The sequence below is a fragment of the Pavona decussata genome, unplaced genomic scaffold (assembly GCF_977016875.1).
Source record: "Pavona decussata unplaced genomic scaffold, jaPavDecu1.1 SCAFFOLD_300, whole genome shotgun sequence".
Taxonomy (NCBI): Eukaryota; Metazoa; Cnidaria; class Anthozoa; order Scleractinia; family Agariciidae; genus Pavona; species Pavona decussata.
In genome coordinates this window covers 2,897,501-2,922,668 of record NW_028145697.1, presented here as the reverse complement: position 1 = coordinate 2,922,668, position 25,168 = coordinate 2,897,501, and the positions used below count along the sequence as shown (strand labels likewise).

At 37.6% G+C, this 25,168-nt stretch overlaps 2 protein-coding genes, 1 long non-coding RNA gene and 2 pseudogenes across 4 annotated transcripts; 1 reads left to right on the top strand and 4 right to left on the bottom strand.

Annotated features, from left to right (window-relative positions):
• The window catches only part of LOC146454627 (uncharacterized), a 54,486-nt pseudogene that overhangs the window by 26,602 nt on the left and 2,716 nt on the right, over positions 1 to 25,168 (bottom strand).
• On the top strand, positions 1,862 to 3,037 carry LOC146454631 (uncharacterized). The gene is made up of 3 exons (XR_014859243.1): positions 1,862 to 2,859; positions 2,915 to 2,932; positions 2,970 to 3,037. It is a non-coding gene; the product is annotated as an uncharacterized LOC146454631 (long non-coding RNA).
• On the bottom strand, positions 5,814 to 9,021 carry LOC146454630 (uncharacterized). 2 transcript variants are annotated; one of them, XM_085095220.1, is made up of 2 exons: positions 8,456 to 9,021; positions 5,816 to 7,809 (listed from the first exon to the last, which is right to left on the bottom strand). In XM_085095220.1, the coding sequence occupies exon 2, from the start codon at positions 7,648 to 7,650 to the stop codon at positions 6,016 to 6,018; it is 1,635 nt and encodes a 544-aa protein (XP_084951346.1). In that variant the 5' UTR covers positions 7,651 to 7,809; positions 8,456 to 9,021; the 3' UTR covers positions 5,816 to 6,015. The 2 variants fall into 2 exon arrangements, with proteins under 2 accessions (XP_084951345.1, XP_084951346.1); XM_085095219.1 differs by lacking the exon at positions 8,456 to 9,021 and having other exon boundaries at positions 5,814 to 8,055.
• LOC146454629 (uncharacterized) lies at positions 15,523 to 16,365 on the bottom strand. Its single transcript, XM_085095134.1, has one exon. The coding sequence runs from the start codon at positions 16,348 to 16,350 to the stop codon at positions 15,523 to 15,525; it is 828 nt and encodes a 275-aa protein (XP_084951260.1). The 5' UTR covers positions 16,351 to 16,365.
• On the bottom strand, positions 21,108 to 22,074 carry LOC146454628 (uncharacterized; annotated as a pseudogene).

The following is a 25,168-nucleotide window of genomic DNA, read 5'->3' as shown; positions in this document are numbered from 1 at the left end:
ATCGGTTAAAATCTTTGATAAGACAGTAATGTTTGTTTTCATCTTCTGAGATTAGCAATAGATTCATCACATTCTCAAACTTTTCTTTTGAAACATAAATTGGATAAGTTTGTTTGTTTTCATAACCAAAAACATTGATGTTGATACTGTTTTGGATTTCAATTTTGTTGTATTGTTTGACTGAAACAGGGAATTCAATTCCTTGGTAATTCAATTGTGGCATGAATGCTTTATCTGTTTTTTTGATTCTTTGTGGATTGTCATTTCGTGGATTTAAATGACGGACGTGACACCATCGAAAGCATTCATTATCTTTATTCTTGAGATTAATCAATCCACTTTTGTTATGTTGTAGTTCAGTTGGAAGTTTAATGTAAGAACTTCCAGTAAGAGGCTCATATTTGATAATATTAATGTAATGTCCATTGATTGATTTAATTATCCAAGCTGAACCTTCACTAATCCATTTGTGAATATCATTCATGATTTGTTCAACATTAACATCCAAAGATTCTTGAAAATCATTGGCATTAGTTATTGTTTTTGGTTTACTATTAAAATATCCAATTCTGGAGACAGTTTGGTTTCCTTTTTGTTGTTCAAAATAAATTGTCAAAGTTTCAATAAATTTTATTCCTTTCATTTGAGTTAATAATTGTTTCATAAAATGAGCAATAGCTAATCTGGTTGAACTCATTTGAATCAAAGGATCTGTTTCATTTTTAATTCCAACTTCATAAGATTTGTTATATCCCTTGAATGCTCTTGCAACTTCTGTGATTTGAGTTCTTTGTCTAGGAATCGGAGCCATTTTCTTAGTCCTTGGTGCTGCTTTGGGTTTATCAGCAAATTGTTTTGGAGGAGGAATAATGTTGTTTCTTGGTTGAACAATTGGTCGATCTCTAAATTGAACAGGTGGTTTGATGATTGTATTCTCATAATCTTTTACCATTTGTTTGACTGATTTTCGTGGAAAGGGTATTGGTTTCACTTTCTTGGTTCTCGGCATTGGAACCGGTTTTTGTTTTTCCAATAATAATGCTATTAATTGATCTTTCGTTAATTTTGATAAATTAGATTCGTTCATTATAATATTATATGTTATATTATTTTTATTGGATGCGTTTGACAGATTTGCTAATGAATGTCGACTGTCAACAACATTCATGTTGGAAATCGGTGTATCTTCCAACGGGATACGTGCTTTGTTTCTTTTTTGTGGCAACATAGGCCATAAATACCATTTTTTATCATGATATTTGTGGTCTATTTTAATTACAAACATAAAATCTAACTAATTAATTACAAGATTTTTTATGCAAATATTTACTTCCATTTTTTAATTGTTTGTTGCAGTTTGGGCATGTAAATGTTTGTTTTTGCCATCTTTTAACCCGCTCTTGATGTTTAATTCTTTTTTCTTCATCAGTTGATTTTCGTGGTCTAATATTGGATGATTTCAAATAATTGTCTGGTAATTCTTCTTGTTCAATGTATTCAAAAATGTATGCTTGATGATTCATTTTGGAAATTGCCGTTTTACACATATTTAATCCCTCGGCAACCATTTTAACCAATCCAGGATTAATTCCAAGATGTTCTTTTATTGAATACATACTATTAAAATAACTCACTTCTTTAGTTTCACAATTTGTTGCCTTAACACATCTCCGGTTTTTGTGATTATTTGCTGCAAATGCATAATCTCTTTTCTTAGCTGATTTCAAATTATTTTCTCGTTGTGTCATCAATTGTAAATTTTTTATTCGATTATCATCTTTGATATCATTAACATGATCAATTACCATTCCATTTGGTATTACACCAAAAAAGCATTCCCAGATGAATCGATGAGCTTGCATTGTTTTTCGTTTATTATCATTTGATTTAACAGCAACTGATAAATACCCTGTATGATTTTTAGTTCCAGAAAATTTATTCATTGTCTGAAAATAAATAACTTTACCAGACTTTGAAGCACCATATTCATTGTAAATTGGGTGAATATAATATTTTTTACCATTAATAATCATAGTATTATTAGATAATTTTTTTGTAGAAGAATCCAATACATTTTCTCTAATTTTTATTTGCTCACTCATTTCTTCTATAATAGTATCTAATAATTATCGCTTTATATCGTTAAGGTTTTCAAATTCATGTCCAAATTACCCTCCAAAAATACATCAACCATTGTTGAATTCAAAATATAGCCAAACAACCCTTGTATTCATTGATGATTAATCCCTGTACAATGGAAAATCTTTGTCATCCAAATCGTTACACATTCTATAAAACATCTTATTAATTAACCTGTTTTCTGTGCGTGTAAACTCACAATCATTGTCTTCCATTGGTGGAAATTCCATCAATTGATTTATTATTTGTAATTCATTTTCTGTATAAGATGTGTTAAAATACTCTTTTCTGGCTTTGTGCATGTGTTTCATATTTTCGGAGGCTGTAACCAATTGCAAATTTACAATTGAATTGTTCTGGCGATTGGAATCAATGTGATTTATTTGCAATCCAGGAGAAATATTTGTCTGATTTACGGCCTCATAGACGAATCGATGAGCGGGGCATGTATTGTTACGTCCCGGAGAAATTATATAATAGCCATTCTCAGACAAATATCCTTTTCTAGGTTCTAATCTTTTTCGATTGATTATATAACCATCAACTGAGGCTCCGTAATTTTCAAATGTTGGATGAATGAAATATGTTTTATCATTGTGATCAAATTGGTTGTTACTCATTTTTCAAATATAAATTAGATTACATAAAATTGAATAACCGGTTTAAACCAGTTTTGAAAAAAGCAAGGAAAATTTAGCGTCTCCGTTGCAGGAGTTTTAGGTTTTAGGTTAAAAGCTAAATTTAGCGTCTCCGTTGCAGGAGTTTTAGGTTTTAGGTCAAAAGCTAAATTTAGGTTTTTAGGTTTTTGACGTCTCCGTCGCAGGAGTTAGGTTTTTGAAAACCGAGGATTTAGGTTTTTAGGTTTTAGGTCAAAAGCTAAATTTAGGTTTTTAGGTTTAGGGCTGAATTCAAAGGCTGAAATAGTATTTTATGTAGTTATTGGGGTGAGATAATGTGTGGTTTATGGCGTCTCCGTTGCAGGAGTCATTGTTGAATCAGGTATGAATTCAGTGAAATTTTCAAAAGTGTGCCAAAAGCGGTAAATATCTAACTACTTGGCAATATCTGATTCATTCTCTAACACTTCGAGGAAATTATCCTGAGCAACTTGTAGCTTGACAAGTAAATTGTTTAAACCTTCCGTTTCAGATGACACAAACTCAAAATTGTTAAGATCAACAAGAAGAGGCTTCATTTTGTTTATCTGCCTAGTCACGTGGCGAAGAGCCACAGTTCTACGCTCTTTTAACCTTTGTATCTCGTACTGTTTACCTTTATCCGTTGTAATTTTCTTCCTTGCGCCTGATTCTAACTCCGCGGCACCATTCTCCATCGATTTCTCCTCCATATTCAGTGAACCTTGAACCTTAACTGAATCATGAAGCCGTATTTCTGATGCTGCATTCGTCGGTGGAGTGTTAAGCGGTGAAATGGCGCGAAACGAGGCCGTGTCAATTGAAGGCGAACACGAACGATAACCTTTGAAAATTCCTTCCTCACCATAAGCCTTTGTAGAGTCCATGTTTTCGTTTTCCATGCCTGTAATTATCTGTGAAAGTTGCTATAGGTAAACCAAGTAAACCGTATTTATCCTTGTAAACCACAAATCCATCGACAAACCATGCTTGAGGTCGAGTTTTTACTGTAAATGTGAATGTAAACCAACCGTAAATTTCAACGTTTATTTCGACACGAGGCACCGTGAGACAAACTCGCAATTCCAGTTACACCGATGGGCCTTCATAAAAGTCGACTTAACTGCCATTTAAACCATGAAAACTAATAAACCTTAGTGAACTTGCAATTGAGGTAAAAACTCGGTGGCCCTCGTGGTAAACATTAAAGGCCACCTATGCGCATGCCCGAAACTAAATGTCTGCGCAGGGAACCCAGTTGGGAAATGCGAAGCCCAGCAGTAACACTTATTTAGCATAACATTGTGGTCTAAAGTGTCAAATGCCTTACTTAGGTCTAAAAAATCAAGCCCAGTTAGATAACCTTTATCGATGTTATGAAGAAGGGTGTTTGTTTCATGCGTGAGACAGGTAGAAGTTGAGTGAGGCGAGCGAAAAGTTTTTAAAACTTCGGCATTTTATGGTTTTAATTTGGCCCCTGGGAATTTTTGCTCGTCTGATGGCGTAAACAAGTGAGTGATCGCTAACAGGACAGCCAATAACACCAGAATCTGTTATTTTCCCAGTATCATTTGTAAAGGCCAGGTCTATAAGAGTAGAGGAATATTCAGTGATTCTTGTGGGATCCTTGATTAGTTGAGTGAGCTGATAGATGTTAAACAGTTTGCACAGCTGCTTGGAATCTGCGGAAAGTTTATTAGCTGCCATATCACGGTTCAAATTACCAAGGATAATAATGTCTTTTTCCTCGGTGCAGGCAACATCAAGCAGGCTTTCAAGTTTTAAGTTAAATTCTTTAATATCAGCATTTGGTGGTCGAAACACTGACGATATTAGGATCTTACTCTTATTTGGGAAAGTGATCTCAAGCCAAGTAGATTCAATTCCATCGGAGTATAAATCAGTCCTGGGATGCGCAACGAATTTTTATTTAAAATAAATTGCAGTCTTCGGTCATCATTTCGGTCGTTTCTGATGAAATTATAGTCATCAATGGCTAATTCGGCATCACTCCAGGAGCTATTTAGCCAAGTTTCATTTAACCAGAGGACATCAAATGGGTTTTCCTGCAGTAGGATCTTAAGTTCGTCGATATGCCTTGGCAAGCTACGTATATTTAGGTGGCCAATCTTGAGACCAGGTTTAAGCAGCCTTGAGTCGCTCCATCCAGGGTTTGGTGATACATCCCCAGCAAGAAGGACCATCAGAGAGTCAATAGAGAAATATTGGATGATCTTAAGCGCCTTGGTTGCTTCTGATTAATGGCATAAGATTTTTTCCTGGCGTCTCTAGGCAAGATTCCCGCTAGAATGATCAAAGACACAAGATGTATCAGGAGATTTCGGCACGAACGTTGCGGAGCTCGAACACTGCGTGTTACCGCCGTTGCCACCATATTGATTAAGATGTTAAAGTGAAATGCTTATGGGAATTAACTTAAATTAACTATCACCGCCTTGTTATGCTGGTTGAGTAACAGACTGGATTGTTAGGCTGGGGTTTGATTCCCAGCTGGACCAATACCCAGGTCTTTGCTGTCACATCTGCAATGGTTAGACCTTCTTGTCTGGTTGGATAAAGACAAAAAACCGTAGGGCCCTGTTTCACAGTACTTTAACTTAATATGACTCTGGGTGATGCAAAAGAACCACTAGGGACATAACAAATCTTTGGCAGTGACCACACCAAGTGTCCATGTCAAATTCACATTCACGTTAGACTGGCATTTATAACTCATTCCTTCATTATTGTAAGACTGCAATCTGGCAAAGTATCCCAAACAGTGTTGCAAATTATCCCTAAAAAGCCCCGAACAGAGCGGATAAGACATCTGATATTTACTATGGGTATCCTCTTCCATGTTGTTAGAAGACTTTTGACAAGTTGCTTTCATTTTCCTTTATAATCAGGATTTATCAAAGCTTTCCAGATAAGGATGCCAATATCTTTTAATATTTAAGCACTGATTCCTATAATAGGACACACTGTTTCTAGCTACTGGGTCTCGCATTAACCTAACAATATTTTGTATACGAAGAAGCAAAGACTTAGAAAAACATTTGACTATAAAAAATTGCGATAAAACATTTCGTAAAAACATTATAAAAAGGTTAAAAAACACGACGTTTCGATGTACATTACATCATTATCAAGTGAAATTAAAAATGCAAGATTGCGGCTATAAATACAAAAATGGACAATAGATATTAATTAAAATAGTAGCATTGAAGAATGCTACCGGTTAAACAAATAGTTTCGCACGTATAGAGTCCGTTTGAGTGTTCAAGCAAGTCTTAAGTTTCTTGATGTACAGCATTTCAAATACCAAACAATCAAATTTGCTCTGACACTTTCTCAAGATGTTAAAATGGCCCTGATTCAATAGGTGTTTGCTCCCGTGAGCTTCAAGAAAATGTTTGCCAATTGCCGAGTTCTTGTGCTCAGCAACGCGTTGAAAAAGGTGTCTGGCTGTATAGCCGACATAATCTGCATCGCACAGATCACATGAGAAATAGTAAACAACGCATTGCTGATTCACAATCGACGGCTTAACTTCCCTAGGCTTAAGATCATGTTCTAATTTCCTACTAACAAAAACTGGCTGCAATATGGGGCCAATCTTATTACTTAGGTCGTTAAATTGCCTGCGAACCGCATTGGCAGCTACTTGATCCTTAAAAGGAAGGATAATTCTGATCTTACGACCGCCTTCAGGCTTCTCTTCCGCTGCCTGTTCCGATACATTACGAAGAAAATTACTAATGATGGAATCTATGAGAGCCCTAGGATAATCTAGGCGACTGAAAATTGAGCGCAATTTGTTACATTCTAAATTGAAAGCTTCTGTTGTGGAACATAGAGCGTACGCGCGATGTAACATTGTTTTCACTAAAGACACCTTGTATCGTTTGTCGGTATGGCTATGGTAATGCAAGAGTAAGCCACTGTTCGTTTGTTTCCTGTAAACTTGAGTTTCAAGTTTAGTCCCACACTTGATGATTTCAATGCCAATAAAAGGAATCCTACCACTGACAGGGAGTTCCATTGTAAATTTCATGCTGGGATGGAGACCATTCAGAGTATTGAGAAACTCAGAGGCAGCGTCACCACTAGGCATTTTAGCCAGGGTATCATCCACGTAACGTTTGTACAGGTCAGGCATCAGACCATCACGGGAGAGCTTCTCTTCCAGGTGACACATAAAAACATTAGCCATCAGAGGACCAAGAGGGGAGCCCATGGCCACCCCATCAGTCTGTTCGTACAAAAGACCATTGAACTGGAAAAGCTGGTTGGTTGTAGCAATTTCCAGTAATTTGGCAAGCTGATCCTTCTGCAAGTTAAGGCCGTAGGTCTTGTTGAACCAATCGTTGGTGAACGCTTTGTGGACTAGGATGTTAATCGTCTCACTCAAAGGTACGTTGGTGAAAAGTGATGTCACATCATAGGAGACTAAGATGTCATCCTCATTCACGGAAATGGTACGGATTTCATCAGCAAAAGCAAAGGCATCAGTGATTGTGTAGTCATTGATGGAGAGTGGCTTAAGTTTCTCTTCGAGCCATTTGGCGAGATTGTAATTGTAGGCGCCAGTTGCTGATAAAATGGGTCTCATACTCAGTGTGGCTTTATGGGTCTTCGGAAGGCCATACAAGTGTGACAATCTGGAACTCTTCGGAGAAAGCGAGTTAGCGATCTCTTCAGGTAGAATTTGACGTAAGGCTGTGCGCAACTCTTTTTCTTTCTGTAAGAGCGGGTGGAAATGTTGAGCTGGACGTCCACGCCTCTTTGGTCGCTTTTCATCAACATGTACGAACTTAGAAGTGTTATCGATTGAAGCAGCGCTTAGAAGACGGATGTATTCGGTTTTGTCCATTACCACTACGCCAGAACCTTTATCAGGCTTGGTGATTATGATGTCGTCACGTTTCTTCAAGCGATTAAGAGCATTCAAAAGAGCCTTTGGTGGTTTGGGGCTTGTACGATGGATATAGTTCAAGGCGATTGAGCGTAGAGTTGAGCTTGCCAGTTCCTTCTCAGAATCATCCAACAACGGCTCTATTTTCCAATATGCTTTCTCAAAGCTCGCATGTATGTCGATGGGCGAGACCTTTTGTGGTACTGAAAACTTCAGACCTCTGCAGATAAGAAGCTTCTCGAAGAACGTAAGGCGATAAGAAGATAGGTTGTTTATATGCTCATTGACATCAAGCTTCTTTGATATTAATCGCGAGATTTTGCTGACATGGCCCTTCATCATTTCTTCGTACTGGTTGTTGCGTAGAACGCTCAATGTTCGCAAGATGGCGATGAAGCGAAGCAAAGAGCATTTATCTCGGAGATCTTTGTAAGCATTCTGTACTTCTTCTCTGACGTGTTTGAGCTGGGAGAGTTTGAAACTCAAACGATACAAGGTGTCTTTAGTGAAAACAATGTTACATCGCGCGTACGCTCTATGTTCCACAACAGAAGCTTTCAATTTAGAATGTAACAAATTGCGTTCAATTTTCAGTCGCCTAGATTATCCTAGGGCTCTCATAGATTCCATCATTAGTAATTTTCTTCGTAATGTATCGGAACAGGCAGCGGAAGAGAAGCCTGAAGGCGGTCGTAAGATCAGAATTATCCTTCCTTTTAAGGATCAAGTAGCTGCCAATGCGGTTCGCAGGCAATTTAACGACCTAAGTAATAAGATTGGCCCCATATTGCAGCCAGTTTTTGTTAGTAGGAAATTAGAACATGATCTTAAGCCTAGGGAAGTTAAGCCGTCGATTGTGAATCAGCAATGCGTTGTTTACTATTTCTCATGTGATCTGTGCGATGCAGATTATGTCGGCTATACAGCCAGACACCTTTTTCAACGCGTTGCTGAGCACAAGAACTCGGCAATTGGCAAACATTTTCTTGAAGCTCACGGGAGCAAACACCTATTGAATCAGGGCCATTTTAACATCTTGAGAAAGTGTCAGAGCAAATTTGATTGTTTGGTATTTGAAATGCTGTACATCAAGAAACTTAAGCCTTGCTTGAACACTCAAACGGACTCTATACGTGCGAAACTATTTGTTTAACCGGTAGCATTCTTCAATGCTACTATTTTAATTAATATCTATTGTCCATTTTTGTATTTATAGCCGCAATCTTGCATTTTTAATTTCACTTGATAATGATGTAATGTACATCGAAACGTCGTGTTTTTTAACCTTTTTATAATGTTTTTACGAAATGTTTTATCGCAATTTTTTATAGTCAAATATTTTGTATGCAACCAATTTTTTCACATAATAATGGTGGTTAATCTAAAAGTTATCTCGCTAAATGTGCGAGGTATAAGAAATCCAAACAAAAGGAGAGCAATATTTTGCTATTTAAAACAGCAAAAAGCCAATATTTTTTGTTTACAAGAGACCTATTCACAGCCGGATGATGAGAAAATATGGTCTGCGGAATGGGGCGGAAAAATTTTCTTCTGCCATGGAACTTCACATTCTAAGGGCGTATGTATTCTGTCAAACCCAAACTCTACTTTTAATCTCGACGTAGTTCAAACTGATCATCAAGGCAGAATCTTGATTTCAAAACTCAAAATCTCTGAGGAAATATTTTTCATTGTAAATATCTACGCACCCACTGATTATCGAGACCAAAATGAATTTATTAAAAACTTAAGTGAATTTCTTTTAAAGAAAACGGATACCTCCAGGTTAATTATCGCGGGTGATTGGAATTGTACACTTACTAAAGCAGATAAAAGTGGGGGTGTAGCCTGGAAATCTACGAATTACAGGGATGCTGTTGACAATCTTATGAGTGAACTGAATCTTATTGATATCTATCGAAAGTTGCACCCCAAAACAAGATCTTTCACCTACGAATCTAAAACTATTAATTTAAAATCGAGAATAGATTTTATCTTGGTATCCCGCTCGATCTCCATAGAAGTCCAAAATGCTGAGATTCGAATGTCAGTTGCACCTGATCATAAGGCGATTTTCTTGAAGATTAACATAAGAAGTGAACTTAAGAGAGGCCCGGGCACGTGGAAATTCAATAACTCTCTCCTAGAAGATGACAATTTTAAAGAACAGATTGCATTCTATTATCCTCAAATACATGAGAAATACGTCAACGTTAAAGATAAACAATTATTGTGGGAATTAATCAAAATGGAAATGCGTATGAAAGCAATTAGATATTCTAAAGAAAAAAGGTACAAACTTAAAAAACGTGAATTAACACTTCAAAAGGAATTACAAGATGTTGACAATAAAATTTGCAATACGAATTTTGAAACCTTAGACCAAAATGTTCTTGTGGAGTACGAAGCCGCCAAAGAAGAATTGAAAAAGATATATGAAAATAGAGGAAAGGAAGCTATTTTTAGATCCAAAGCAAAATGGCTTGAACAGGGAGAAAAACCGACAAAATATTTTTTCAACTTGGAGAAGACGAACTATGAAAAAAAACTTATACGCGAGGTGAAATTAGAGGATGGAGATACAATAACAGATCCAAAACAGATTGAGAAAGAACTTGAAAAATTTTATAGTAATATGTATACATCCAAAAAAAATCTTAATAGCGAACTTCAAGGTGAAAACGAGGGTTTTGAGTCTTTTGTCAAGGGAACTGAAATCCCTCAATTGAATATTGAGGAACGAGATTCATTAGAACACGATTTTACATATGAGGAATTAAAAGAGGCGGTGAGCTCTTTCTCGGACAACAAAACTCCGGGTGAAGATGGATTCACTAAAGAATTTTATGAGTCCTTTTATGATCTCATTTGGAGAGATCTGCTAAATTCTTATAATGCAGCCTTCCAAAGTGGGTCCCTATCTATTTCCCAAAGGAGAGGAATAATAACTTTAATACCAAAAGCCGACGGCGACCTGACTGAACTCTCTAATTGGCGTCCAATATCTTTACTTAACATCGATTATAAAATTTTGACGAAGGCTTTGGCAAAAAGAATAGAAAAATACCTTCCAAAATTAATTAATTCAGATCAGACCGGATTTGTCAAGGGAAGATACATAGGCCAAAACATAAGACTTTTAAGTGATATAATGGAATATCTAGATGCTAAAAAGATCTCGGGATTGCTTCTCTTTATAGACTTCGAAAAGGCTTTTGATAGCCTTGAATGGGATTTCATTACTAAAGCTTTGAACGCTTTCAATTTTGGCCCAAATGTGAAAAAATGGATCTCAATTTTTATAACGGTGTACAAAGTGCAGTTATGAATGGTGGGTTTTTGACAACGTATTTTAATATATCAAGAGGAGTCCGTCAAGGTTGTCCTCTAAGTCCTCTTTTATTCATCCTCACTGTGGAATTGCTAGCAGTAAAAATACGCCAAGATCCAGATTACAGAGGCATTTCCCTCCCAGACGGCCAGGAGGTTAAAATTTCACAGTTTGCTGACGATACCACTATAATAACGGAAAATGTTGAATCACTCAAACCTTATTTACAGATCTTGGATCGTTTTGGAAATATTTCAGGCTTAAAATTAAATAAGAAGAAAACAAAAGCTATGTGGATGGGTTCCATGAAAGATAGTAATTTGAAAGTACTTGACTTTAAGACAACAAAAGAACCCATTAAAGTTCTCGGAGTACATCTATCCTACAATACATATAAATGTACTGAAGAAAACTTTCACGCGAAGATAAAGAAAATGAAAACAAAATTGAACTTGTGGCTCTCAAGAGATCTCATGATATATGGCAAGTCTTTATTGGCGAAAGCTTTAGGTATATCACAGTTAGTTTATGCTGCATCCATGCTGACTGTTCCAGAATCGATTATCAAAACTGTTCAGGAGAATCTCTTTGCCTTTCTATGGAAAAACAGGAAAGACAAGATAAAAAGAGTAGTTATGTATCAACCAGTAGAAAAAGGGGGAATCAATTTTGTTAATTTTCACACGGTTATTAAATCGTTACGCCTAGCTTGGATTGGTAGACTACTGGACACGTCTGATGATAAATGGAAGGCAATCCCAAATTACTACTTTCGAGAACATGGCAGCTTATTATTTCTCCTTAAATGCAACTATAATGTAAAACTCTTGAAAACAGGTCTGCCTCTCTTTTATCGAGAACTTCTTCAGTACTTTCAAGATCTTAAGAAGACAACTAACATCCTTCCAAATGGCGAATTCATTCTTTGGAACAACAAGTCGATAACCATAGACAATGCTACCTTATTTTGGAAGTCATGGTTTGATAGCGGAGTTGTATCAGTAAAGGATGTGCTAAATACAAATGGCAAGTTTTTATCATACGAAGAGTTTAGCAACAAATTTAACATTGCCACAAATTATTTGCACTACTTTCAACTAATTTCAGCCATTCCATCTGAGTTGAAAAGGAGAGCAGCACAAACGTTTATACCTGCAGCTGATCTCTCTTCGACTTCCGCATCCGTTCCGTTAAATAAAAACTTTTTTGATCTTGCTGAAGCGCGCTGTAAAAATTATTACCAGTTGTTCAATAATCACGGCTCCATTGTTCCAAGTGGAGTTAAAAAGTGGCAGGATAAATTCCCAGAAAAATTTGTTGATTGGTCAAATAAGTTTCAAGATATATACCGCTTTACTAAGGATAACAAACTCCGTCAATTTTGCTTTCGTTTTCTGCATAGAATAACTGTAACAAGAAGAGAACTCAAACTATTTCATTTAACGGATAACGATAAATGTATATATTGCTCTAGTGCTGATTCAATAGAACACACCTTTATTGATTGCAGGGAGTCTGTAAAACTTTACTCGCAAATTATATCATGGTTCAACCAGTGCCAAGGTACTACCATAACACTCTCGAGCGAACAAATTGTCTTTCGTGATATACATCATGTAACTGATGCGCTCTCGGACCCCGAAAGACGCAGGCTAGATTTACTCATCATCTTGGTCAAGCAATATATCTACTCTTCTAAACACCTTCAGAAAGAATTGTCTTTAGATGAACTTGTAAACAAACTTACTATTCAATGGAAATTAGAAAAATGTGCTTAAATGGAATTTCTGCTCTCAATCAAAATGAATGATGCGATGCATTTCTTTTTCGTAACTCACATATGTAAGCTAATGCAGAGGCTCGATTTTGTAGTTTTTTTTCGTTTAACTTCTTTTGTTATCTTAAAATTTTTTTTCGTCTCTTTTCTTTTTCTCTATTACTTAGTTGTCTTTTTTTTTCTCTTTTAACTTAACAGAAAAGTACTTTGTAAAATTTAGATACTGTATAAGTACAAGTGTAAGTAATTTATATAAGTGTAAGCAACCTAAGTGTTATTAGTGTTTTTGGGGAAACTTTATAAAAACTAAACGACAGAAAAAAAACAAAAATAAAAAAAAATAATAGGACACCGCTTCCTAGTATAATTTTCAATCTCGTAGTCTTTAAGACTAGACAAGGAAACTGAAATTAATTACTTGCATAATTTTTGCAGGCATGACATTCAGTCTTGTCCAGCAATCTCTGTCTATATAACTGTATCGTAAACCAGGGATACGTGTTCCAATACCCAGGGCTACTCTCTGCTGATCTCGGTTGTATTGATCCACAATAGGCTGCCAGCCCAAGGCCACTCCTTCTTTTTCAAAGGACCTCTTTCCTCCATTTCTTGAACTATACAGGGAAGCAATGATGTTCTTCAACTAAAAAATAAATACTCTATTAGGCTTCTAAATTATTCTTGGTCGAATTATAAAATAACAAAAATGTTAAATAATAGTTCTGTTGTATGAAATAAATGTGATGGTATATTTCCAGCTTGGTGAATGAATGAGAATGATGTATTATTCTAAAAAGTGACACATGGCCTTAGCTCCCATGAGTCTCCTGTAGCTTAGTGGTAAAGCATCCGAACTTAAGTAATTAGAAGGTCTTAGGTTCGACTCCTGATAGAAGCACTCGGATTTCTTTTTTCCAAGTATGCCTGTGTCACTTTCTAGTTTCTAGAATAATACATCATGCTCAATAGTTCTGTTATTTTAAGGACAAAAGGAAAAAGAAACAGGTGAACCAAGGAGACAATTATTATGCTGTTGCTTTTAAAATATGTGACCTTCTTTGGGAAAACAGACTAACGCTTTTCCATTTAAACGGATAAACCGTTTACTATCCGTTTATATCTGTTTAAACGGTTCATTCGAGCGTTTAAATGGTTTGCTCATCCGTTTAAAAAAATTGGCATCTGTTTAACGCTTTGGCGAAAACGTTTAAACGGTTTGCTCATCCGTTTAAAAAAATTTGCATCTGTTTAACGCTTTGGCGAAAACGTTTAAATGGTTTGCCCATCCGTTTACAAAAATTTGCATCCGTTTAACGCTTTGGCGAAAACGTTTAAAGGGTTTGCTTATCCGTTTATAAAGAAACCTAGCAGCTGATTAAACTTAACCCTGCGAGCAGAACTATCAAGCTAACAATCGCTCGATACTCACCGGAACTGAACTGCAGAACAACAGGATTTCATTTTGGTCCCAACTTATCTGAGTTTATAGAAAGCGAGTAATCGTCGCGTCCTTGGACAAACAAAAAAAAATTAAAATATCGGTTTGGACAAACATATAGCATCGAGAGCCGATGAAGCCATTAATCCGGCGACCGTGATTCTGCCATCGATATTGTTCGTTCAGAACACTGAGTGGACTTTATCACTTTGACCGGATGACGCTATCTTAGTTCCTGTGTCCTAGCTTTGAATCGTTCCTCATAGACAAGTTATTCAGCTCAGAAATTTAGGTCATCGCTTGGTGGGATTGTGAGGGGTTACAATCTTCCAGCAGATGTTTATTCTAACAAATTCTGTGGCCAACTTGATCACCCAATCAAAACACGTAAAAAAGACCCAATGCAAAAATGGCTGCCATTTTAATATTCTTTTGTCTACATTCAAATTGGTCTCACTAGCCTCGTTCTTGAGTTTAAATATCAAAAGAATATTTTACCTTGGACAAGGCTAGTGAGGCTAATTTGAATAAAGACAAAAAAAATATTAAAGTAGCAGCCAATTTTGCATTGGGTGAGAATGATTACAGCTCACTGTCGAAAAACTCACTCGAAAATTCCCAAGACACTGATAACAGTCTTTTACGACGACCTCAATCTGTTCTGACTTATAATTCTATGCAATGAAGAGCTTGATTTGGAAGGGACCGAGAACAGCGACGGCCTTTGTGACCTTCTTTCGGAAACAAAACAAAAACGCAAAAACCAGGTAAAAACCTTGAGTAGTCAAGAGAATGCAAATTGCACACTCCGACCATTGAATTCAAAATCCGAACTTAATTGATTAAAACTTCTGTTTCCTCATTCAGTAAAGAAAAACGGTCTTTGTTTTGCACCAGAGGCTTTATTTTACCAATTAATCGAGAATTCAGAAACCGAACATGCAAAATTAATTTTGTTGTGAGTTCGACTGATCGATTACCGAATGCGATTAACGTGGATTGAAAATCTGTTTGAATTCGCTCAGTTTCCTACCTGGGCTATTTTTGTCAATTGAGCAGTTAGCCGAACTTGGGGACAAGAATAGAACTGTTGAAAGAAGGACCACAAGGAAATATCCAAAAATAATTTCAGTAGAACTTCATTTATTTCACTAGTAAACAATGGTGTATTTACAATAATTACCTAAGTGTCATTTAATTCTCTTATAGCTTAGGTTTAAATTTGATAAAAAAGCCAATTTGTCACATAGAATAGAACTGGGCAAGTTCGAAACAATGATAAACTTATGGAACTGGTGCAACTAAATCTTCAGTGCCAGGCTTGCAAAACTGTCTTATTTCGTGATATAAGTAGTTTCTGCGTTCGTCGCTTAATCCTTCTGGGTTTATCTTCTGCTGAAGAATTGAAACAGGTGGGATCACAGCACCATCCTTCAGTAACACACACTCTTGTTCTGGAGATGTCAAATATTCTCGGCAGTAAACAACACCTGGTTCATCCTTGGAAAATCTGAAGTGGTGAAATTTTTTTATGTTCGCGATTTTTTTGAAATATTGTCCCAGAAAAGTACACCAGTCGTATGCAGGAACTATAACGCGGCCATTGTGCGTCGATACCAGTTGGGCTTTGTTCACCCCTGTGTTGCTTGAGGTGTCCACCATTCGAGCAAGTTCGTAAATCGATGAAATGAAACTGACCTTGTAGGATTTCTTCAGTATTCCGAAGCAACGATCCGAACCAAATTTAGTATGTCCAGCGATAAGGAAAGAGTACTTGATAGACCGGTGAAGTTCAGTGGTAATCCTCCATGCTAAATACCATAAAAAATAATTGTTTTTATTTTGTCCAGCACAATTGTCAGCATGTAAGTGAACATCTGTTTCCCCGAGGCCGTGATGTGCAAAAAAGTGGTGAACGTAACTTATGGTTGCGTTGGCTCCTTTGCTGACTGCAGCAGCTTCGTCAATCAAATAGTTCACTTGACGGGGTACAGCTTCACACATTACTCCAAAAATCCCACACTTTCTTGGGGTCTTGAAATAGATTGGTCCGGGTTGCATTGGGTTACTTGGAAAGTGAACCTGTTGTGCATAGTCAAAGGAGTAGTGCATAGTGCCATTAAGTGAACATGGTTCGTGCGTTTCGTTTAGGTTCGTGTCTGCATCTGTGTGACTTAAAATCGTGGCTGCATCGGAACAAGTTTTCCTGTAAAACTCTCTCTCGACTTGGGCGCAGTCCAAATGCTCTTGCTGTGCTTTTATGCAGTCAGCCTTTTCGTGCTCAGGGAGGTTTGCGGCCCGTACAAGCTTGGTGGTGTTCTGCTGGCAAGTCAAGCATAGATCAGTCATGGGTTTTGCCACAACAACTTTCGGACAAAACTGATGCCAAAGGTCTACGAATTTGCTGTAACTAACAGCTTCTTCTCCAGAAGCTTTGCAAGTGGCAGTATAGGCGCGCCAAACACTCTTTTTTGTCTCGCTCGAAGACAGCACCTGAACATCTTCCGCTTGAATCCTGGTATTCTCCCAGGTAGCACAAATGCATTCTCCTCAATGTAATTGGTAAGGAAACGCTGAACGTTCTCTGTGGTAGACTATGGAAGGGTGTTACTGGGAAGCGTTTTGGTGTTGCCGTGAGTTCGTGGATGATTACCATATCTCTCGTAATGCTCCTTGAGACGACGAAGTCGGGAATAACTGATACCACAAAGGTGAATGAACATTTCTTTGCAGATGAAGCTGGACTGAAACTGGTAGGTACACCTGGAACTTCTGCTTCTCTTAGTTCCAATGCAGTCGTTACGGCTGAAGGCTTGCATGGTTGCAAAAATTACCAAGTCGAGCTCTCCACTTGTCAACTCGAGACAGTTATTCAGATTAAATAACACCGCTTCTTCTTTAAATTCTCTTGAGCAGGGACCTCCTTTGGAAACATGCGAACAACCACAGCCATTGCGAAGGAATTCTTTCGCTCTTTCGATTATTTCGTTCGGAGTTTCTTCTCTTTCTATGATGTCAACTTCTGCCATAGTTTGTCACTCTCGTAAAATGCACAAGAGCAAAAGCATCATTTGTCATGGAAATTATGCATTCAGCGGAGGGAATAAATTATGTCGCCCAGACATTTTCAAGTTAGCTCTCATTTTTAACCCTCGAATAGGCGCATGCACAATGAGCAAGTTATAGCGAGAGTGGGTTGTGAACTTCAGGCATACGCAGTGAACGAGTGATCGCAATGTAATGGAATTTCACTCTGGTGCAGTGATAAAAAAAAACACGAGAAACTTTTTTTTCACGGCGCATCAAAATAATCTTATTCAATCTGTAGAGAATAATTTGACAATCATTTTAGTGCAAGAATGGAGATTTTTCGTTAAATCTGAGCAAAGTTATTAATTTTTTTCGCTTTTCCACAAAGTGCAGTGGATTTATAGTGAAGTATCGGCATAAACTCTGAACAAAAAAACATGAAATTTTTTAATCGTTGCATCAGAATAACCTTGTTTAGCTATTTTAAAAACATTTTAAAATAGTTTTCGTGAGCTAAAGTAGCCGTTCTGAAGAAAAGTTATCTATTATTTTTCGTTTGCCGTACGACAACAGGTCAACTTTGATTCGTACAGAGTAAATTATCTCTGATAAAAATAATCACAAGTAATTCATATTGTAATTAATCACTTAAATGTAGACGCGCGTGCTTTGCTCTATGCAGAAGGAGCTTTAAGTAAAAGCTATTGTTTCTTCATGTCAGTTTGTCTACCGCTCTGTATGGTCACCGATAATTTTGCGGGCGTAACAACTATCAAAAAATCTCAGTGTTTAGAAAGCTATTTTGTTGTAGTAAACATTTAGAGAGAACCATCTGGCACAGGGTCAAGCAAACAAAAATGCTTAACTTTAGTTCTACTGAACATCGATTCGTACAGAGTAAGTAATGTCTGATCGAAAAAAAAATCACAAGTAATTCATATTGTAATTACTTAAATGTAGACGCGTCCTTTGCTTTATGCTGAAGGAGCTTTTAATAAAAGCTATTGTTATTTTATCTACCGCTCTGTAGGATCACCGACAATTTAGCCGGCTTAACAACTATCAAAAATGTTGGTGATTGGAAAGCTATTTTGCTGTAGTAAACATTTATAGAGAACCATCGGGCACAAGGTCAAGCAAAACAAAAATGCTTAACTCGAGTTCTACTGAACATATCCTGATAAAATTCTGGCCTGGAGTCCCAGTGGGCGTACTTTACACTAATGAACGAGAAAAAAATTTGAACAAAACGCTTGTGTCATAGTGGAACCGTTTCCTTTATTTAAAGCATCTCTCTAACAAATCCAGATTTAACAGAACAAACAACAACGGAAAACGCTAGGTGCTTCAAGCAGTTTTCTTGGAGAGAACGACCTGCTGCCTTTTCACCAGACTGTTCAAAGTGGAAAACTGCTTAACTCGGGTTCTACTGGACGTATCTGAATAAAATTCATATCAGTGTTTACAGGATAGTCCGTAGAATACAGCGATTAGCTTCATTTTAAGTGCGCGATGGAAAGCAGAGGCCAAAATCAAGTCTGCGGTGTATTAAATCTCCACCAAAGAAACAAGCAAAAAAAAACTGCTACAGCTTGTGTGAAAAAAGAAACAATGTCCGAAAAAATCTCACCTCAAGTCCCAGTGGGCTTACCTTAAAATAATTAACTTCGTTAAAGCAAGACTATTGTGAATTGGCGCATTCATACGCAAATGATCAAAACATTGAAAATCCGTTTATTCAATAGGCTGTGTATAAAAAGGTGCCCATCTTAGGTGCATTACTTACAACAATCGAAACGGTTTCAACGTAGTCCACGCTCGTGTCGCAAACTCGATAAACATGTCTCGTGGACAGCTTTGCAAAGAAACTAGTAAACGGCCGTTGAAAGCGTTGCTGTATTTTCCACAAGAAATGACGACTGGTATCGCCCCTACAAGGCTGATTTTAGATAAAAGCTTTCAATACAAAGAAGGGAGCACGGTGACAGTCAACTGGGAAGGCAAAAAGATACAAGCAGAGATTGTAGCTGTGGATGGTGAGTCTTATAGCCTTTCCTTTGGTAATTGTTCGCTCAACACTCGAAGATTCTGTTCAGTAATTTTTGCATGAGTTCCTCAAACTTCACACCAAATTTTAACTTTAAGCACATTTTGTTTGGTCATTAATAAAATGAAGACAGGGATACTGTATTGACCCTGTGGACAGTTGATGTTTCTGATAGTTACATTCTAATTCGCTTTGCTCAAACGAACGTAAATCATTTTACCCTTAAATTCCCGTAATACAAACAAATCACACAAGAAATATGGTAGGATGCGCAAGCGGATCCAAAAGAGTTTATTATAAGATAAATAGCTACTAATACATAATAGACTGAAGAAAATTACAAAACTGTTTGTTACTAATACAAGAAAACTTTCAGGAAAGTTACAAGACTGTTTTTTTTTTTTTTACAATTCTTAATAAAAGCATGCATTAAATAATATACGTTCGATAATACATTACAAACCTAAACACTTGGTTACTTGTAATCTGCTTTCAAGGCTTTCTTCTACAGACATATTTGTGGCCGAATCAGATTTCTATTTACCATGCATTTTAAGAAGCCTTTCTGGAATCGAGTTACAACTATTATGTACCGCAGAAGTAATACCCTCGGATCTTAAACTATGAAGACATTAGGGTTGTAACCCAGCTGACTTAAGGTATTCCTTAAGATATCCCTACAAGTAGTATAAGAAATCTTACCACTTCTAAGGGTATAGATAGAACTACTACGGTGAAAAACAAGCGGTCTAAATAAAGGGAGAGAACTACACAAGTCAATGCCAGATAGATCTAAGTACCTTTGCAAAACACCAACAGGACAGTACTTAGACCTGGAAGCGCTAATGAAGACGTAATTCCCTTCCTTATAAACATCAGTCTTACTACGAGGTACAAAAATTCTAATATACTCACTGTGAAATTAAATATGCTAAGGAGCGATACTGCATAATTAGTCATAACGAAAAAAATCCTGCAAAAGCTAAAGAGCATAACGCGGTGATACGAAGATTCTTTAAATTAGCGTCTTTCTTATTATGGATATCTAAAATACTCCTTACGATATCTGTGGTAATAGGCTTCTTTTTCACAACGGGCTGTGATTTCTGGCGTTTAGCAGACTCGACAATATTCCTGCAAAAGTCACTATCCAAAGGATTACGATCCAAACTAGGGACAAAGGAATGAAGCCATTTAAGGGCGGCATGGGCTAAAATTACTGAGGAACTAGAGGTGCAAGGTTGCTGAACTTTAAATAAATAAAGAGAAACAACACTAAGAGGAAAAGGTAGCTGCAAGTTGAAATGCTTACTTTTACACCACTTAAAAAACTTCCTAATCACGCGAACGTAGGCTTTAGAAGTTGTATCCGCCCTGGACTTTAACATAACTTCTAAAACCTGATAAACGTTGCCTGAGGAAAATTGTTGAAAACCTTTCCAGGACTTACTTGACAAGATTACCTGGAAAGACAAGAACAAAACATATACACTAAAAGAGCAAAAAGAACATCCGCTCATAACCGAACATAAGGAAAAGAAATAACGATCATGGGGCCAGTGCCACATAAAACGATAAACCATAATTATTTGAGCCAGTGCCCGATAAAACAGAATTCATTGACTAGGCCAGTGCCACATAACACAACAATACGTTGTTTAAGCCAGTGCCATGAGAAATGATAAACCATTAATTAAGCCAGTGCCACATAAATAAACAATATATTGGTTTGGCCAGTGCCACCAAAAGTACTGATATAATGATTATGCTAATAGACACACCATCAAATAGATTACTCAGTAAATTTCAAGGCAATAATATTTCCTGTGAAAAGATCAGACCCTAAGAGCGAATTAGAGTTCCTACCGTAGGTTAGAACCTCCTTCCCAATATGAATACTGTGGGCCACAAGATAACTACTATACTTAAGGGTAATTAAAGGCCAGAAATGAGCCGAAGGCCAAAGAGGTACAACAAGCGTACCAACGGCCTGCTGAGATTTCAAATAATGCAATACGCGTGGGACGATACCAACTGGAGGAACTACTAGGCAATTTTCCCCTCGAAGAGACTGAAAGAAAAAATCAACACCCGAAGTATTGGGGTTCCAAAACCTCGAAAAGAATTTGGGGAGCTTATGATTATAATAATTAGCAAAACAATCAACGCTATGGGGCCCCCACCGGGAATCAAGAAAGAGAAAAAATTCTTCAGTAATTTGCCAATCATTAGTGTCGATTAAACGACTAATATGATCGGCTTTCTGATTCAAGGTGCGAGGAATCCATTGTACTTCCAAATGAATTCCCGATCGAATACAAATATCAAAAATCCTTCGGGCCATCTTATGCAAACCCAGTTTCATGCTGCCCACTTCAACAATCTTAGCAGCTGCTTGGCTATCAGTAAACTACTTAACGTGTGAACCCTCAAGCCCTGGGGCAAACGATTGCAATGAAAACGCAATAACAGACAACTCCCTCCACGTAGGACTTTGAACAGTCTCGCTCTCCGACCACATTTTGTGACACACAAAATAATTATTAAAGTCAATAAATGCTCCACCCCCGGTAGCACTAGCATCTGAATATACAAAATAACTGGGATCTTTACTTACAAAACAATACCCAGTATTGATATTAATTATATAACCATATTATCCTTCCAAAAATACAGTTCTTCCTTGCAATAATTGTCAAGACGGAATACAGAATCCGAGTTGTCTCTGCCAAGGGAGACAAGACACAATGTCTGGTCATAATCCTACCAATGTTACCAACCACGGGCCCGGTAGAAATAATTTGACTCGTGAAGGAGGCCAACTCTCTCGCAGACACTTTCAGATCGGCTTCAATAATATGATTAATTGTATTGATGATCTAAATAATTCTTCTTTCAACAATTTTTAAAGTACCCAGTGCAGTATTCCAGGTAATACCTAACCAATCCAATACTTGGGTGGGTTCCCATACAGATTTCTCTTGGTTGACAACAAAACCCGCGTTATACAAATCCCCCTTACAGCTAGGGCCTTAACACAACAACTTTCCCTATCCTGAACAATCGCCCAACCATCGTCCAGGAAGATGGCCATACAAAGACCCTGAATTCTCCAATACTTTTCTAAAGGCTTCAAAACCTTAGTGAAAAAGTAAGGGGCTAAAGAGAGACCAAACAGGAGCACAGTGAAAACATAAAATACTTCGTTAACGGAATCAGGCGCCCGCCATGAAACCCCAGAAAAATTTGGTGTTCCTGTGCAATCTCGATATGATGATAACCGCTTTTTAAATCAAAAGAAAACATGTACGCATCTTTCGCAAAATAAGCCATAGCAATTTTCCAGTCCTCATACTTAACACTTTGCTTAATTAATGACTTATTGACATGGCGCAAATCAAGAATTAACCTCTTTTTGCCGCATGGCTGTTTAGAAACTGACAAGGGGTTTACAACTAAAGGCTGTTCTTTAACCATACGCACCCGACCAGAGTTAACAAGCTCAAGAACGGCTTGATCCACAAAGGTAGCATGAAGTCGAGCCGACTTATTATTTCTAAGCTTTACAGGCAATGGAAAACTGATGAACGGCAGCCCGTAGCCGTTTTCAATAATTGATGGTGGGTGGGGGAGGGAGGGGGCGCAAACCAGGAAGATGAATAAACTGTATGGAACCGCGAGCGTGAATGGTACTCATGAGAGAGCGGAGAGTATAAATACTAATACTTGGCCAATCAGAACATGCATGTAAATCAGAATGCACAATAGTGGGTGCGGCAGGTGTAAAACGAAAACAACTGCAACTAATTACTTGGAATACCAGCGGAAAATACATATGATGTGAGCAACTGAACTTAAACACTAATAAGACTTGTGGAGATCTATTAACTATTGAAAAGATTTTTTATCTGACCATATCTAAGTGGAACGATCTAACTTTTTTGTGGAACGATCTGACTTTACTGTGGAACGATCTGACCGTAAACAGTTAACGGTTCGATCGTTACATGGTCAGATCGTTCCACAAGAAAGTTAGATCGATGTTTAGTTGACGGAACGAGTTAATATACTGAAATGCGTCACCATCTTCACTGAGTGTATTCGAACTTAACGTCGCGGTTTGAAGGTATTCTAGCAAATATATTTCCTTCAGAAACGGAACCTTACTTAAATTTTTAAGTGTACTTGTTAATAGAACTTCAGAGTCTGCATGTTATTGAAGACACAGTAGCTCTACTGTAGTTAGTCTACAGAGCGACAACCTAGACTCGATCTAACATGTAAACAGTTCATCACCTTTATGGATCGTATGAGCAGTACTCGGTCATGTCTGCAGTAAAATCAATACTATGTATCGATCCCGTGAACGGTTGATGTTTCTGATCGATGATGTGAACAACTGAACTTACACTCAAATAACACTCGTGGAGTGATCTATCAACTATCGAAAAGATTTTGCGTTCGTCACCCAAACGGGTCATACAGCACTATAGACTCAAAACTGAAGACGTACATGTTTACTTTAAAGATTCTATTAACAAGGAGGACCAAAGTGACCCTGTATTCTGTAGTCGCTCCATCATTGGTCCAAAACTATCGAGTAAATATTTCCTATGTTCCAGTTCACTGACGCAGGAGAGAATTTTGATCCACTTCCCCCGACCGATACCCTGCCGACCATCGACCACGAGGCTTTGGCATCCCTCAGCGATTGTCCCATGGAAGAGTTCGACTTACTGCCTTCAACCGCCTACAACACCTGAACCACAGATACTCCAGCCATACAGCCATACTTTGTTCCCACAAAGAGAGTTGGCGAAGATGTCATCCGCTCTTTGGTAATGCCAAGCAAATCCAAGGGGGTGCGAGAGGTGTTAGAAAAGGAAAAAGAAAGGCACCGGTGCGCTCTTCGGCTTCTTCCCTTCTTCTTTACCTCCGAAGAGCTGAGTCACAGCAACACCGAGGGAAAGCACAACAAACTGCGCTTAGATGTCACAAAACTTCAAGCGTTGAAGGTGTTAGTTTTCAACTGGTTTCCACTCGAATCTAACACGGAAAAGGACAAAGTGTGAAAGTCAATCAAAAGCAAAATTAAGGCTAAGTGTCGCCTAAGTAAACACATAAGTAAGCATGCTGGACAAAGGGAAAATTAAGAAATTGCAGATTGTAAATTAATTTTGCGACTATCTTGTAACCATAGCAAACATCGCATAGCCTTCAAAATTGTTTTCTTTCGTTTAGTGTAGTGTAAATAAAGTTGAACTGACCTTATATTATACTGTGTTTATCGAAGTGTGTAGCAATTCAGCCGCGGTGAGGTATCCCTCCTGGGTTCATCCTTCTTGGATTTATTGGTTATTATTTCAGTGACTCTGCTTGTTGCTTGACACCGATTCGACTTTCTATTTGCTGTCGTCAATGCAGTCAAGTTTTTATTGTGGCGCATTATCTTTCGATAGTTATGGGACACAAAGCTATGTTTTGAAACAAAAAGGTCCAAGATGTGTAATCTTCAAACCTCAATCTTCTCTAAGCCAGCGAAACACTTGGCGATTTTAAACGGCGATCAGCAAAAATCGCCATGTGTCCCCAGCGCAGCGATTACGATTTTCGCTGATTGCCGCGATCGGCGTATAAAATCTTTAGAAAGCAAATAATTTCTGGTGTTATTTGACCCTGATGCGTCTCGACTTCTGACAAGGTCATGTCATTTGCGGTTCATTGCGTATGCAAATTTGTTTCGTGCAACTTCAAAACAAAACAACAATAAACAAAGGAGAAGATGAGATGGCTATGGTTTCGTGACAGTATAAAGAGTTAGTTACGCCTGTTGTAGGCGTGTATTGAAAATTT

Bases quoted from the DNA above. Each gene is read 5' to 3' on its own strand.
- LOC146454629 (XM_085095134.1), bottom strand. From the start codon at position 16,350: ATGCACTACTCCTTTGACTATGCACAACAGGTTCACTTTCCAAGTAAC.
- LOC146454630 (XM_085095219.1), bottom strand. From the start codon at position 8,034: ATGATGAAGGGCCATGTCAGCAAAATCTCGCGATTAATATCAAAGAAG.